At 36.8% G+C, this 16,801-nt stretch overlaps 1 protein-coding gene across 1 annotated transcript in view; it reads right to left on the minus strand.

The window, feature by feature from the left end:
• Positions 1–16,592, minus strand: part of LOC136885447 (uncharacterized) — a 57,525-nt gene extending 40,933 nt beyond the window's left edge. The window contains exons 1-3 of the mRNA XM_068230288.1: positions 16,364–16,592; positions 7,423–7,839; positions 4,023–4,895 (exon numbers count right to left, since the gene is read on the minus strand). Coding sequence (XP_068086389.1) covers positions 4,023–4,895; positions 7,423–7,839; positions 16,364–16,592 — 1,519 coding nt within the window. The remainder of the gene's footprint in view (positions 1–4,022; positions 4,896–7,422; positions 7,840–16,363) is intronic.
• Positions 16,593–16,801: the final 209 nt, after the last annotated feature.

The following is a 16,801-nucleotide window of genomic DNA, read 5'->3' on the forward strand; positions in this document are numbered from 1 at the left end:
AAAATATGCCTTATCTTCTCTACTTTACATATACAACCTCTGTCCAGCTGACGAGGTAAACAGAAATGGCGAGCGCGAAACGGAAGAGAAGTTTGTCTGAAGACAAAATAAGGAATTACATCAAAGATGAATCTCTAAGTGACATTAGTATTTCTGATAGTAGCTATAATGATTCTATTGATTCTTCAGATGATGACCTTAGTAATTCTAGTGAAAGTGAAGAAGATATTACGTCAGACGCTAAGGTGATGGTAGATGTTGAATATACATTCGTTTGGAAAAAGTGTAAGCCTGGGGATAGTGTGCGACCTAATATTATTCCATTTACGGGAAATCCTGGTGTGAGGCTTAGCTTATTACCAGAGGTGAGTGCGATTGACTGTTTTGAACTGATTCTAACAGACGAAGTTGTAAATTTGACAGTGACCGAAAAAATTCGTTGGCCCTATGCTAAAAGTGCATTGAAAACATTGTAAATAAATCTCCACATGGAAGGGTACAGTTTTGGAAAAAAGAAGCTCTTACAAAATTTGGCAATTTATTGCGTTAGTATTGCTGATGGGAATAATACAAAAGCCTGAAATAAAAATGCATTGCTCACAGGACAGTATAGGCCCTAGTCAAAACACCAATATTTTATGAAACTATATCACAAGTCAACTGTAAAAAAGTGTAAATAGAGTGTAAAGTAAGTTTTTATTAACCTTGAATAATATATGAATGTGTTCCCTTAATAATTGTTACTCATTCCTTGCTTCCTAAAAATAAATACATTCCTCCGAAAAAACCTCACTTTTCTGGCACAAGAGGTCTGCCAAAACCCGCCACCGAAGGGGTTAAGTATAGTAAGTTTACAGTTTCTCCACACTCATTTTACACTTTTTTACTTATCATCCCAAGTTTCCCAAGCAACCTCATTTTTTTCCATTAATGATTGGAACTTCGTTGACGGTTTCCACTATGATCACAGGCAGTTTACCATGCACCTGTTATCTTGTCTAACACAGCTTTTCAATTTTGCCTCTGCCCTCCTGACCATTTAAAATAAGGCAAACACACCTAGCCAGGTTTATCATGTATGTTGGTTAGTGATTAAGCAACATTTACAAAGTTCCAAAACGTGCATTATTGGTTGGTAAACAATCTACATTGTACAACATTGGAAACAAACATCGAGAACAGGACTGCTAAATGGAGAATGCTGCTATTCTAAAATTTGAAATTCATCGGCATATTTCCCTCACTTTGTCACATACATTTCACCTGGCACGTTGTCTCCTCTCAAACTTGGATTCCCAAGCTTTTTCGTTCCCCTCCTAGACATTCGTGGTGATGGTGACTCTACAAAGACAGACGGTCAGTTCTGAATTTTCAACACAGTGATTTCGTCCAGTTTTTGAATTGTATCAAACTGAAAATTTTTTAGTCTAAGTCCGTAACTTCACTATAAGCCGTTATTGTTCGTTTCCGTCTGTATAATTTGTTTTCATTCCTTTTCTTCTTAGGTTTAACACAATTTTTAGATTCAATTAATGTATAATAAATAATAATAATAAATAATAATCGTATGGCCTCAGCTACCGTGTGCAGACATTTCAATTTGACGCCATCTGGCTGTCTGCTCGTCAATTTCGACGTTCCGTTTTACTCTAGGCCCCCACTAGATGGCAGACCGAGTAAACCGAAACTCTCTTGGGCGTCTATGGCTGAGATTTAATTAATTTTGTCGGGTAAACACCAAATGTGTCACCAGAGATCTTTTACATGCCGACATCGTACGACATGGAGTGTCGAATGGACTTTTTTCCGCCCTTCAAAAATCCGACTACCTCTGCCGGGTTTGAACCCGCTATCTTGGGATCCGGAGGCCGACACTCTACCGCTGATCCACAGAGGCAGCTAATTAATGTATAATATTAACCTTTCGCACCAAATTTGTCTCAACAAGTTATTTATTGCTCCATATAACAATGAAAAATGTTTTATACTGTATTGTTTTTTATTTCTGTAATGCCTCTTTTGTTTTTCATTTGTTCCTTCATTATATTTTAGCTCATTTTTAGCTTGTATTATGTAAATAACTTTAACCCCCATATTTCACTGAAGATGGCTCAAACAAGTCAAAACATGTTTGAATTTTATTACTCCATCTAATTATGGAATTATGCTATGTATTGAATAGGAGGATACATTAAATTTTTCCTTTGTAAAGGTCTCTGGTAACAAATTTGGGGTTTACCCGACAAAATACACTAAAACTCGGTCTTGGACATACAAGAGAGATTCAGCTTACTCTGCCCTCTAGTAGGCCTGGAGTAAAACAGAAAGATGAAATTGCCGAACAAGCAGTCAGATGGCATCAAATTAAAGTCATTGCGTGCGGCAGCTGAGGCCATAGGATGATAATGATAATTATTATTGCCCTGGGGGGGAATAAATTGAAATGTTATCATATTCATATTTTACATAGTATTTCCCGCCTGGCTACTCATTTTTGCCATCCGGCTGACAAACATTTCTGGGGAGGACACTAAAGAGTAACATGTAGAAAATTTAGCAGAATGAAACGAGCGACTGAAGGAAAGGCTAAAATTAATGTTCTAGCTGTCACTGCTGTAGATCCGAATGTGGAAGTGGTATGAGTCAGGCAAGAGTACTGTTTGTTCTCCACCTTCATATGTTCCGCCAGTACCATGTCTCTCTCCATGCAGAGCAGCATGGAAACGATTTTGAGAATCGTGTTAACTTTTCTACATGGGAATTAAGAACAGATGCCAGGTTTATCATGTATGTTGGTTAGTGATTAAGCAACATTTACAAAGCTCCAAAACATGCATTATTGGTTGGTAAACAATCTACATTGTCTTCGTAAGGTGGAATATCAGCAAGCGTCCATGAAGTGTAAATGTGTGGTGTGGAATAGTGAACCATCAGCTTGTAGGCCTTTCTTTATAGAGGAACAATAGATTCTTGAAAATATCTCAACCTCCTAATAGAGCAACTTTCACATGTATTAGAAGATATTCCACTACAGACCAGGGGGGTACATGTGGTCTGTCCACAGCATAGTGAACGACTTAGTACAAATTGTTTTCATCAATAGTTTTCAAATCGTTGGATTGGACGAAAGCGACCTTTACCTTGGCCGGCCCATTCACTATATTTGGTGCCTTTCAAATTTTCCATTGGGTAAGCTAAATGACACAGTTTACAAGGACAAACTGACTACTCCAGATGATGTGAAACAATGTATTACTGCTGCCTGCGCTGAAATTTCTGACAAATGCTAGAATGTGTGCGTAAGTCTTTACATGGCAGACTGGAAGTTTGTATTGAAGTTGGTGGTTGTCGTTTTGAACACAGCTTTTGAAGGCCAATTACTTCTCTGTCTTCTTCAGAATACAAAGAATTTGTATATTCACATTTTCTTCTTACGGTCGCATTGACACGTGGAGCAGACAACTGCCGATATTTACAATTTTCAAACCACGACAGCTTGTGAAATATTTGTACTTGAATCCTGGAGAAGAAAACAAACACCCTTGACAATATAATTACCGGTAACTCAAGTTTTATTCTGTTAATGTGATTAATCTTTGTTCCGTAAGAAAAATGTAAATTTCTGAAATAAATACACATACTAATAATTATTATTGTGTATGGGCTACAATTATAAGCCCTTCATTCCACTTTACTGATGTGAAAACACCACTTTCCAATTCGGTAATATTTGGGGTACAAGTTTTAGGTGATTCACAGGTATATTGGCGGCATTTTACTATACCTAGATAACAATGAAAAAGAGACAGAAATTTGCTATTGGTGAACGCTTATTCCTGACCAAAATAACCAACAGATAGTAGATCACCATCAGTTAGATTAGAAGAGAGTGAGGATTGATCGTGACGTGTTGGATACGAAGCAGACTGGGTCAGGTACTTGGAATAAATGCTATATTCAGTGAGAGCCTCATGAACTCTGCATATTCGTCTGAATAAACAATTAAAGAATTTAGAACATACCTTGCCTGTTGACATCCAGAGTAAATGCATTAGTTTCCTTTCTGTTGTCTTTTGGAATTTTAGCCTTCATCATACCAGAGAAGAGCGATGGACCACTGCCTTCTCCATTCTCCATGGAGCTTGTTTTGTTGACATCATTCAAAGTCATCCTAACTTTAGCTGCCCTCTTTGCCTCCTTCTTCAGTAAGCGTTTCCTTTTTTCCTTACACCAATTTTCAAATTTGGCGAGAGAAATGAAATGTCGTTGGAACATTTCCGGTTGAACTTTGACATGATTCATAAGCTTTTCCAAATTTATTGCATCTACTGTGGCATTGCCTGATGGGTTTTCTTCACCCAGTTCATCCTTCACAAGTTGCATCAATTGGTAACTTTTCCCAAGTTTCTTTTTCTTAGGAAATACACATTTGCACAGAGGACGTGTCTTTATTACACCTGCGCAAATCTCCCTAAACTCGTCCATCAGTGACAGTTCTGACAAATCACGGAAAAGTAAGTAGAAACCTTTGAGTCTGAGATGACTGACCAATACAACACTATTATTAGCACTCTGGAGGAACTTTAAGAAGTCTTTCCAAGCATCCATCTTGGACACAGTTTCAACTTGCTCTCCTCCAAGATAAAGGATACCATCTTTCTTAGATAATTCAGTTTGTTGTGTAGCCTTATTCCCGAATGTTCCATTAGGGCTCACGTGTCTTGAAAAACTGTTCTGTGCAAAATGAGCTCCTATTTGATACAATTCTGCACGACTTCCAAAACTCAGTGCTTTCAATTCGAGGTACACCATTGTGTGATCACGAAAGTGATGACTTCCATTAGGATTCTCATTTTTCTGAAGATCATCCTTGGTTATCATCTTCTTAGGTGCAACTGAAAAAAGAGAATTATTATTATTATTATTATTATTATTATTAAAAAAGCGACTAAAATGGTGTAGGAGTTTGTAGCAATGAGAGCATGAGTATGTATGGAAAACTGCCCAAATCTTGGTGGTAAGTGGCAGAAGAAAGGAAGGTAGGCCGAAGGTGAGATGGAGGGCCAAAATGATGTAAGACCTGGGAGAGAAAGCCTTTTGATGCCTCTTTTACATTTTCGGCTTCATAAAGTAATGTTTGTTTCATTTTAAAAAATTAATTTTCAAATGTCTTTGTTGGCTAAATATATGTATACTTTAATTTTCTTCCCCATTTCATTTGTTCAGAGAGGATAATTACCTAGATGTATTTATTGTTAGAAGAAAAATCATCACTACCGCCACTCACTGACCAGAACTACAGTCACCTCATCTGATAAACTTCAAAACTTTATACTTCCATTAACACTCTCTCTTCCATTTTGATTTACAAAACAAATCACCTAAAATTTAAACCCCAATTATTTCTGAAATGGAAGGTGTTACTGTATTGATGTGTTGCTCTCACAGAAATGAAGTGCAACCAAGGGCTCATAATTGTCACCGATACACAAATTTTATATACCTAACTAGAATATGTATTATTTTTAGGAAGTTCCAAAATGGAACCATGCCTATTGGCATTAACAAAACAAAACTCGAGTAAATCAGAATGTCTTTGGTGGTTCTCTTTGTTTTGTTTTTTCCCAGGGTTATAGTAAAAGTAATTTTACGAGCTATCGTAGTCTGAAAATTGTAAAAATACCAAAATTTAACTGCTTAGTTACGAGGATATGATGTTCTTATATATGTTTCCTTTTGCAGTTCACAGACTGCATTGCAACTTCATTGTCTGTTATTTTGTGATAGCTCAAAAAGTAGGCCTAAGACATGGTGGAAGATTGCATTTACCAACGCCAAAAAAGCCAACTATTAATGGTGTATGAAGAATGTGAAACTGGAAGTATGGGCTATTTTTACTGATCACCCAGCTAACGTAACCTACATATAGTTTTAGTTACATAATATTAAAATATTTATGATTCATTGGGTGCTCCAAATTAAAATGTAGATACTGCAAAACTGTTCATTTAAATGATAAATCTTCATTACCATCAGCATAATTGCATCAATTACATCAGAGTTTAACAGTTTTGTCTATCACATAATGTCGTGCACAAGCGATGTCTGGAATTGAATCCAAGCACTCGCTTCTGCATGACATCACAAACCAGTACGGCACTCCACAGCAACTGAGTGGTAAGGCCCAGTGTTTCATGATTATGAATGAGCAGTATAACACTAGATGTTCAAAATACTCTGTTATGTATTGTTCGTGATAATAACACTAAAAGAGTTCAATTTTGCAATAAATTTCATAGTTCATTTTCCCTGACGCGGGGGCTGGGTCTATGTGTTATCTTCATCATCATTTCATCCTCATCACAAAGCGTAGGTGGCCTGCGAGCGTCAAATCAAAAGACCTGCACCTGGCAAGCTGGACATATTCTCGGACACTCCCAGCACTAAAATCCAAAAGCCATTTCATTTCATTTACCCGTTGTCTTCAAATCGTTGGATTGGACGAAGGGGACTTTTACTTTGGCCGGCCCATTTACCGGACTTGACCCCTTCAGAAGTTTTTTTCTCTAGGGAAAGGAAAAAGACCATGTTTACAAGGACAAACCGACTACAGCAAATGACATGAAAAGATGTACTACTGCTGCCTGCACTGAAATTTCTGATGAAATGCTAGAATGTGTGCACCAGTCTTTAAATGGAAAACTGGAAGGTTGTATTGAAGTCTGTGGTCGTCGCTTTGAACACAGATTTTGAAGGCTAATTACTTCTCTTTCTTCTTCTTCAGAATCCAAAGAATTTGTATATTCCCTTTTTCTTCTTACGGTAGCATTGACACGTGGAGCAGACAACTACTGATATTTACAATTTTCAAACTATGATAGCTCGTGAAATACTTGTAGTTGAATACTGAAAAAACCCACCACTGGCATTTTAATTAACTCTAGTTGTATTTATTACTGTCATTAATCCAAGTTCCATTTGAAAAATGTAAATTTCTCAAAGAAATACACATACTAATAATTACTGAAATCTGTGTATGGGTTACAATCCTGAGCCCATGGTTCCACTTCATTTCTGCGAAAGCAGCACATACGTAGCACTTCCCATTTCAGTAATATTTGGGGTGCAATTTTAGGTGATTTACTCACCTTGTATACTGGATTGGCTGTCTTACTATATCTAGATAACAAAGACACAGACTGATGTTTGTTATTCCTGACCAAAATAACCAACAGACCAAAGATCACAATCAATCTCTAATTTCAAGAATAGATGAGAGTGAGGATTGATCGTGACATGTTGCATAGGTAAAATGATGGAAGGAGATTGGCACAGGTATGTGGAATAAATGACATAGTGTTCTAGAGCTTCATGGATGCTCCATGTTCGCCTGAATAAACAATTAAAGAATTTGGAACATACCTTCTTGTCTGCTGACATCTGAAGTCACTGCACTGGTTTCCTTTCCGTTGGTTTTTGGGTTTCTAGCCTTCATGCTACCAGAGTGAAGTGATGAACCACTGTCTTCTCCACTCCCCATGGAGCTCATCTTCTTGTCATAATTCACAGTCATCCCAGCTATAGCCGCCCTCTTTGCCTCCTTCCTCAGTAAGCGTTCCATTCTTAACTCACCCCAATATTCTATGTCGCTGAGAGAAAAGAAATGTCTATGGAACATTTCTGGCTGAACTTTGGCATGATTCATTAGCTTTTCCAAATTTATTGCATCTACTGTGGCGCTGTCTGATGAGTTTTCTTCACCCAGTTCATCTTTTACAAGTTGGTTCAGTTTGTAACTCTTTCCAAGTTTCTTTCTCCCAGGAAATACGTGTGCCTTTGCTGGCAAGATGTAGTGTTTACAGTGCACTATGTCTTCTGGTTTGGGCTAGAATAAATTTGTTACTTTCATTGACCTGTCTCAGTCTCATCCTTGACTTTGACAATATGAGAGTGGCTGCGGTATGAGTGACGCTAGTAATGCCATTCCTTATGCAGCCAGTCCCTGCTATGAATGGTGTGAAAATGTTGCTCATAGGGTCGGTTGGTGCACGCATTTCAGTGGGCTTGGCAGACTGATATGTAATAGCAACTGCTGGCCCAGTGAGGAAAGCAACGGGAAACTACCTCACTCCTCATTTCCCTAGTACGCCTCTTCAGTGATGCCTAGGCCATCTATGACAGCTAATGGTGGACCTGTTGAGGATCCAACCAGCCTTCGGGCTGAATACCCAACATACACACATCTTGAGACTAATGTGTCGTAGACGTAGTATTTAAGTATTTATAGTGAACATTGGTATGTTGCTTGTTACGGAGTTCTTTGTGATGAAATATCAGTCGATACTATCTTTGCAATGAGATTATCCTAGCTGATTTATCATTATGGGAGTAGGTATTTCTTCCAGAGTTTATAATCAATGTCATAGTATAGGAATGTTTACAATTGAACAAGGAGAGATTTAAAGTGATGTTTTCAACCATTATGGGATTGAAACAACGTATACAAAGAGACATATCCCAGACGTAATGTTTAAAAGAAGATAGTTGATTTCTGAGTAACTTAGATCTGGTTACTATTACGACGCGATGACACGTGAGTAAATATTAACTTGTTTAGTTTATACATGTGTTTCATTTACAGGATAATGTGTTCATGTGTATTACAAATAAAACTTAACCCAGAAATGTACCGTTGCAGTACATTAATGATATGTTAAGACGATTTGTCGCCTAGTTGGAAATGATAAATGTTTACGTAGGGAAGTTAGGATTTGAGTGACATGTTGATGTGGTTTTACGAATAATTATTAGCTGAGATATATTTATGGGAATGAATAAAGAGATATTATGGTAATTAATATTGGTAAATGGAGAGATAGATATGCTTATGGATAATTTTGGTGGTAAATACGATGTATTACTGGCCAATGGTGATGTTTGACATATGCGGCAAGATATTAAAATGGTAATGCGAGATATATTGGGTTAGTGGTACATGAATACAATGAAATACATCGTAGATTTCGTATGTGGGTTACCGTAAACTGTCTTCAGATTAAATATCCAAATAAGAAATAAATAAGGGGAAACTTGTTGTCTTCATAGAGAATATGTCAACATTGTACTGAATGTTATTTGAAGTTTGGTATTGAGAATGTCTTTAATTGATAGAGCAATTTCATAATTTGAATCTCTACCATAATTAAATAAAATAGGTTACCAAATACATTCCTACGAATTTTATGATACTTGATTGGACATTTGTGAAACCATAAATCATGATAGGTATATTTTCTATTTGAACTACGGTAATAATTGTTCTTTATACGATACCTCCATTTAATTTTAGGGTGTTATCTGAATATTTTAACCAAATGGCATGGTCAAATTGACCAATATTTTTCATTTAATGATCGATATATATTTGAAATAGCCATTTTGAGCTGTTATATACTTGGAACTTACTTGCAACTGCTGACGTTATAATATTGGAAGATACAAATGTGTTAGTGACAGAATATTAATTTAATATCGACGAAAATAAGCATTTTAATTTTTTTAGAAAGAAACAAGAGCTAATGGACTCAGATTAAGCATATTTGTTATGAAGTTTACAAAGGCTTAGGGACTTAGATTTTTTTAACCCATATTAATTTTTTTTCTGCTTATCAATTAATTGTCATTATTATTATGAGATAATTAATTTCAGAGAATATTTAACTACATCTTCAACAGATAGAATATGTACCTACGATTTATGTGATTAAGAGAATTTATTCTTTATTTTTATCATGCGGATAATAAGTGCAAGAGGATCAGTTGAATCAGATTGTAGATAGATTAAATTTAAATTTTTCCATATAGAGAGGAGGAAGATAATTGATGTAAATAAATGTTATCAGATTTTCTTTTATGATTCTAGAATCATGAAATAAAATATAGATTATTCAATTTAGAGGTTATTATTGAAGATAGGCTAATATTATTATGGTATAGATGATTTTGAATTAATTAATTTTAAAAAAAATTTTTTTTTTTTTTCTTCTTTACTTTTCTTCAAATGATTGGACTTGGACAACTTAACATTGATTCCGGTGGATGGATGGTATCGATGGTAATTTATTAAAAAGGAAATGCGGTTTCCCAGTTGACCTCACGTAAAAAATAATACTATTCACAGATGCATTTTAATTATCCCTGAGAGGTGTCGTGTGGCAATTTAATGATTATCCTAGCGATAAATGTGATATGAGAAATGAAGATTGCGATATCGCTTAAATTTTATGATGCGGATACTGTTTATTCAATGAATGTTAGAAGCGAGCATAGCTACCGACACTTAGCATCGTTCTTCTTAAATGCATTGATCCATTTAATGATCCGTAGAAGTGATGGTTGGATGAGGGGAAAATAGCCGGAGCAATTGTTGGGTCGCCCAATATGGTGCAAGAAAGAAATCCCCTCAGGATGGTGCAATAGTAATAATTACAATAATGAATGGGAGCTCTTATGAAATTTTATTTTAATTGATAAATTTTGTCAAAAGTTACTCAAATGTAAAATTATTGTTCCATAAACCACAAAAGACTTCTGAGGAAGAGAAAATACAGTCTTCTAAACAGACAACTTTACTAATACGTAGACAATCTTACGTATTCACGCTAATATGAAATACGAGGGAACATGCGCTAGGCCATAAAATGAACTCCAATCGTAATGAAATGTAAGAAGTTGTTTCAAATTCATATGTCAATAATATGTTCATTTGCGCATAAACTTATAATAATCATAAAATATCGAAAATATCACTTTCATCAAGCACATGTTTGCCGCGAGAAGCCTGGCGCTGAGTGACAACATCTACTGATGCATGCTGATCGAAAAGATTATAAATTCTCTGACTTATACATATAATACTGCCATCTGCTTAAATACTCTCATACCTAATACATGAAGAAACATGATGTAACCACCAGAATGCATGCATAGCAAGTCAAAGTCATTTGTTTTTTCTTTTTTGTAATCTACAAAAGTAATGACAATTTGTCTGGGTTTGCATATTTGTAGGACATTTTTAAAATAAAAGATTTGTTCTGTACAAGATCTTCCTTTTTGTAAACCTGCCTAGTATTCACCAATTAGATGGTCTGTTTGTTTCTCAAGTCTAGTAAGCAGGGCTTTGGAAAAAAATTTGTAAGCAACTAGTATCAAGCTAATTCCTCTATAATATTATTGATGTTGGTTTTATCCGTTTCCTTGTGTAGTGGATGGATTAGCGCACATTTCTAACCTTCAGGGATTTCTTCAGTGATCCAGATATTTTCAAGAATTAAGTGGATTTTGCAGGCTACGCTCACACCTGCTAACTTCATCATTTCGACAATTATGCCATCTTTCCCTGGGGCTTTGTTATTTTTGAGACCATGGATTATTTCTTTGACTTCTTCCAGTGTTGAGGGTCCTGAATCTTGATTAGATGAGGGTGTTTCGAAGATGAGTTGTTCTTTAGAGAATTCACAGTTTAAAAGACCACACTGCTAAAAGTTTGCAAATTTCTTGATTATTCGTTTCTAATGTTCCATTCGGGCGTTTGAAGCAAAGACCACGTGCCTGATAATTTGATCATTCTTGTCAGAAAATTTTGTAGAAGTTACGTGTATTGTTATTTTTGTAAAATCTTGTTCAATTTCTGCCAATCAGTGATCATATTTGCGTTTCTCAGACCTGATGATTTTTTATGTTTGTTTCTGTTTTTTCCTGCCAGGTTAGTTTGGTTTTATGAGAACTCCATTTCTGCCAGACTTTAATTCTAAAGTTTATGGCCTTATCGCAGGTTTCGTTCCACCACCTATGTTTACGTTTTGTGGGTGGTGTGCCAACATTTTGAAAAGCCTTCAAAAGTATGTCCGAGTTCTACCCAGTTCGAAGGATTGTGAGTAGAGATTCTTTCAATGAAAGTACTGGTGTTCTGTTTAAGAAAATCTGGATCGATGTGCAGGGTTTTGTTATTCTTCGTTTGGACCTGTTTGGTTGAAATTTTACCTTGATTAAGGATAGATAGTGGTCAGAGTCAATGATTCATTTTTTAACTGTACCATTCATAATTTCCTCCTTTTGGTTGTTCTAGAAAGCAGCCACGTGACCTATTTGAAATTATCCCAAGTGAAAATTTGGGAATCTCCAAGGTTTTTTCTTGTGTGGAAGCGTCCAGAAATGTGTTGACATTAATTTGAGATCAAAATTTTTGCATATGTCAATTAATCTTTCTCCATTTTTACTAGTCCTATTGTGCGCTGGGTATAGTCTTACCATGGTCCTGAATTTCTTTTGTCTACCAGTATGGGCATTAAAATCTCCCAATAGAATGTTTATGTGATATTTTGGAATTGTGGCTGCAGTTTCTTCTAACAATTCCCAGAAGTCTTCCATCATTTGTGGATCTTTTCGATTGTAGTTATTGGTGGGAGCATGCGATTAATCAACGCACACGCTTTGCAGTTAGACTGGAAAGAGTTAAGGTATGATACTTGTTCCCTCACTTTCTGTGTGCATTCTCCAACCTGAAGCTGTTTTTGCAAGAAGCATCTGAGGAGTGGTATATTAAACCGGTGTCATTGGAGTTCATCATTTGGTGCTGGGTCCTTGCACATCATGTTACTGTTTACCATCTGGTGTGTTGTCTGCTGTGCTTACTGCCCATTTGTACACCATCTCCTCTGCACATTCAATTTTACGTCATATGCCCAGTGTTTGTGCATTCGATGAGATCAACTGACCAAGTAAGACTGTTCCAAAAAATGTATTCCTGGTTGCATGAAATGGAAAGAACTTGATGTGATGGATAACCATTTGTAGCCACTGCAGTGTATCTAACAACTGTGGAAACTTAACAAGCGAACCATGAGAGGCTCATTGAATGTTACCGTGTTCAATGTAATGTTGTATTAGCATCGACTGGATGTTCCTGGACTCCTTATACTCATCTTGTCTTGTTTCAGGCGGGGAGGAATGTGATGTTATTACATTACAACCATAATTATTGGAATTTAAACTTTCCACTACAAACTGCTGTGTTCAAAATTATGTGTTTGAACATTTTAAATTTTAAATGTGACTCCACATCTCTTCGTCATGTACTTAGTGTGAAAGATTTATTCATAGCGGCCTGTATTTGCTGCTGGTGACCTGTTGTGGACCTTGACTATGACAAGAGTGGTATTTCAGAGTTGGAAGAAAACTAAATATGAAAGCCTACAATATCGAAAGCGCATAAGATTGATCAACAATAATATTACATTGACCATTGTTTGTTGTGATGTTCTTTGTCTCTTATGCTGCCTCTCAACTCCGATAGATGGGATTACTGCTGTGTACAAGAGCATAATAGCCTGACTGAATATTGGAGGGAAATAGTCGGGGAGTTAGAAAATTTTCTTCTTTAGCATGCCATTTCTCTGGTTCATACATTTTCTGATACAGCTGGTACGTAACACACTGGTTTATCATAGTATTCCAGCTATTCGATCCCTACTCTAACACACTGTTTTGAATGAGCAGTGGGCATACTTGAGGCAGAGGCTCACTTAGTAATAGTAGTAGTATGGCCTGGTATAGAATAACAATTTAGACCTATTCCAAATTACAGCACCACAATTCACTGAATAACTCAAAATTCAACCCTGAAAAGAGCCGTTTCTTTAGAAAAGCTTCTTCATCTTCATTCTTATTAAATTCTACATTAATTTTTTATTTCAAATTAGCCGTGAAGAGGGGGTTTCTCCTCTGGCTTGGAGGAAAAATTTGCCTCCGAGTCAGATAGGTTTTTCCGCCGCCAGTGTAGTGAACTGATACTTTCCGACTCATCGGGTATTCCTAGGAAACAAATTAGTAAAAGGGCATAGTTTTTGCCCTGGGAGTCGCCACTATTCGACCCCCTCCCCACCGAAAGGGGACGAAGAGTGTTCACGGCTCACGGCTGTCTGTGGCTTGGTCATTCCAGCTCTAGAACTTTGGACTGTTAGCTCGGCAGCTTAGTCCTGTTCATTAAAAGTGAGAAAATGGGTGGTTTTTCATTTGATCGAGTATTTCATATGAAAGCATTGCTTTTAATCGCGCCATTCCTACTGACGTCATTGTAATGTATGTTCATTTCATTTGGGAAAACCACTGAGACATTCTTTCTGAGGATGTAAAAATTCAGGTGGTGAGTGAGTAGCTACCATTATAATGAAAGCTCAACAACCTGATTGTGACTGATGGTATGCAAGCGGGTCTACCATTACAGAGAAAATTCCCTAAATCAGTCTTCATATGAGAAGACTTCCCCGTCGCGTTTCCAGGGTAACGTTAACAGCTATGCAATTTCATACAATCTTGCTCACAACGTATACACTACCTAACCTAGAATTCTGTATACAATGTAGAATTCCGTAGCGAAGCACGGATAGATCAGCTAGTCTATATATTTAAAATAAGAGTTTTGTCTGTACATTGCTCAGAATTTAAAAAGGATGGTATTTCTATATCGGTCGTGTCCAAAGTAGCAAGGAAATGCATTTTTTAATTTTCCGTAATTTCTGTCTGTCTGTATGTATGTATGTACACGCATCATGGGCAAACGGCTGAAGAAAATCGGTATGTAGTGTCCGGGAATAAGTCGCTACAACCTAGGCCATAAATAATCTTATTCACACTAAGAGAAATGGATAGTTTAGGGGAAGGCCTAATATTTAATTCTCAAATATTTGTTATTAGTGGTCCTATCTTAATGAAAATCAGTATGCAAAGTCGGAAAATAAGTCGCTACAATCTAGGCCATAAATATTATTCACGCTGAAAGAAATGGTAGTTTAGGGGATGTCCTAAACTTAAATTCTCAAATTTTTATGTTATTATTGTTCCTATCTTAATGAAAATCGGTATGCAAAGTCGAGAAATAAGACGCTACAATCTAGGCCATAAATAATTTTATTCACGCTGAGTGGAATGGTAGTTTAGGGGAAGGTCTAAAATTTAATTCTCAAATATTTGTGTTATTAATGGTCCTATTGACAAATACTACATTACTAAAGTTATATAGTAATAAATTTCCGATCATTTCTGTCTTATGCATTTTTACCATACCGGCTATGATTACAGAGATATTCATGAATTTGGATTTTTGTTGCTAAGTCCATATCAGCGCCAAATCACGAGAAAATGGACAAACAGAATTTAATAAGAATCGTTCTGTAAAGTCGAGGAATAAGGAACTACAGTCTACACTATAAATAATTTTGTAAGGCGCCCTAATATCACAGAGTCAAAAGAAAACTAAATGTGAAGGCCTACAATACAGAAAGCTCATAACATTGAACAACAATAACATTACATTGACGGTTGTTTGTTGTGATGTGCTTTGTGTCTTCTGTTGCCAGTGATGTCCGATAGATGGGATTACTGCTGTATACCGAGTATTTTTTAATTTGCTTTACGTCACACCGACACAGACAGGTATTATGGCGACGATGGGATAGGAAAGGACTAGGAGTGGAAAGGAAGCTGCTCTGGCGTTAATTACGGTACAGCCCCAGCACATGCCTGGTGTGAAAATGGGAGATCAAGGAAAACAATCTTCAGGGCTGTCAACAGTGGTTTTCAAATCCACTACCTCCCGGATGCAAACTCACAGCTGCGCGCCCCTAACCGCATGGCCAACTCGCCTGGTTGTACCGAGTATAACAGCCTGCCTGAATACTGGCGGGAAGTAGATGGGGAGTTAGATAACTTTCTTCTTTAGCATGCCATTCCTCTGGTTTATAAATTTTCTGATACTACTGGTATGTAACAAACTGGTTCATCATAGCATTCCAACTATTCAGTCTCTACCCTGAGGCAGTGATTGGAATGCGCAGTGTGTATATTTAACGGAACAATGGCAGAGGAGTGTTCACGGTTGTCTGCAGCCTGGTCATTCCAGCACTGAAACTTTGGGGACTGTTAGATCGGCATTGTAGTACTGTTCGCTAAAAGTGAGAAAATGTGCAGTTTTTCAATTGAGCAAGTATTTTATATGATAACATTGCTTTTAATCCCTGCATTCCTACTGACGTTTTTATAATGAACTATGGTGACTTCAGTTAGAATAATAATAATGTTGTTTGTTTTACGTCCCACTAACTACTCTTTGAGGTCTTCGGAGAACTTCAGTTAGAAAAACCACAAAGTCAGTCTTTTTGAGAATCCCGTAGCAAAGCACGGGTACATCAGCTATTTTCAAATAAAGTGATGGAAGATAGCCATGCTGAAATATACAGTACTGATTTTTATGTACTTGCTAAAGACAAACATGTACAAACTAAATTCATACTGTACTGATACAAACCTTTTTGGCGTAAATGCGGGGGCACGTAGCGGTTGGTTGATTTCTGGCAAACACCCTTCAAGTCCAAACCAGCACACTGCTGCTCTAGAACTGGAGTATTTGCAATTATTTTCTCTCTGGCGGCTTGTTGATCGGTAATCTTCATCCTGCCAGAGAGATACAATGCACTGCTGTTTTCTCCATCTTCGACGTAGCTCCTTTCTACGTCATTGTAGGTTATTTCAGCCATCTTTTCTGTCAGTCCTAAACACATTAAAAGAAACTTCCTCAGTAATCTTGCCTGCCTATTTATCTGCTACCAGTATTCTAAGCTGGAGAGAGATAGGAAATGTTGTTGGAATATTTCTGGTGAACACTGGCATGTTTCATTTGCATACTCTGGTTATCATTGAGAGAATGAAAGGTGAGATTTAATTCTGAGTAGCTTAAAAGTGATTA

Source organism: Anabrus simplex, chromosome 14, assembly GCF_040414725.1.
Source record: "Anabrus simplex isolate iqAnaSimp1 chromosome 14, ASM4041472v1, whole genome shotgun sequence".
NCBI classification, from domain to species: domain Eukaryota; kingdom Metazoa; phylum Arthropoda; class Insecta; order Orthoptera; family Tettigoniidae; genus Anabrus; species Anabrus simplex.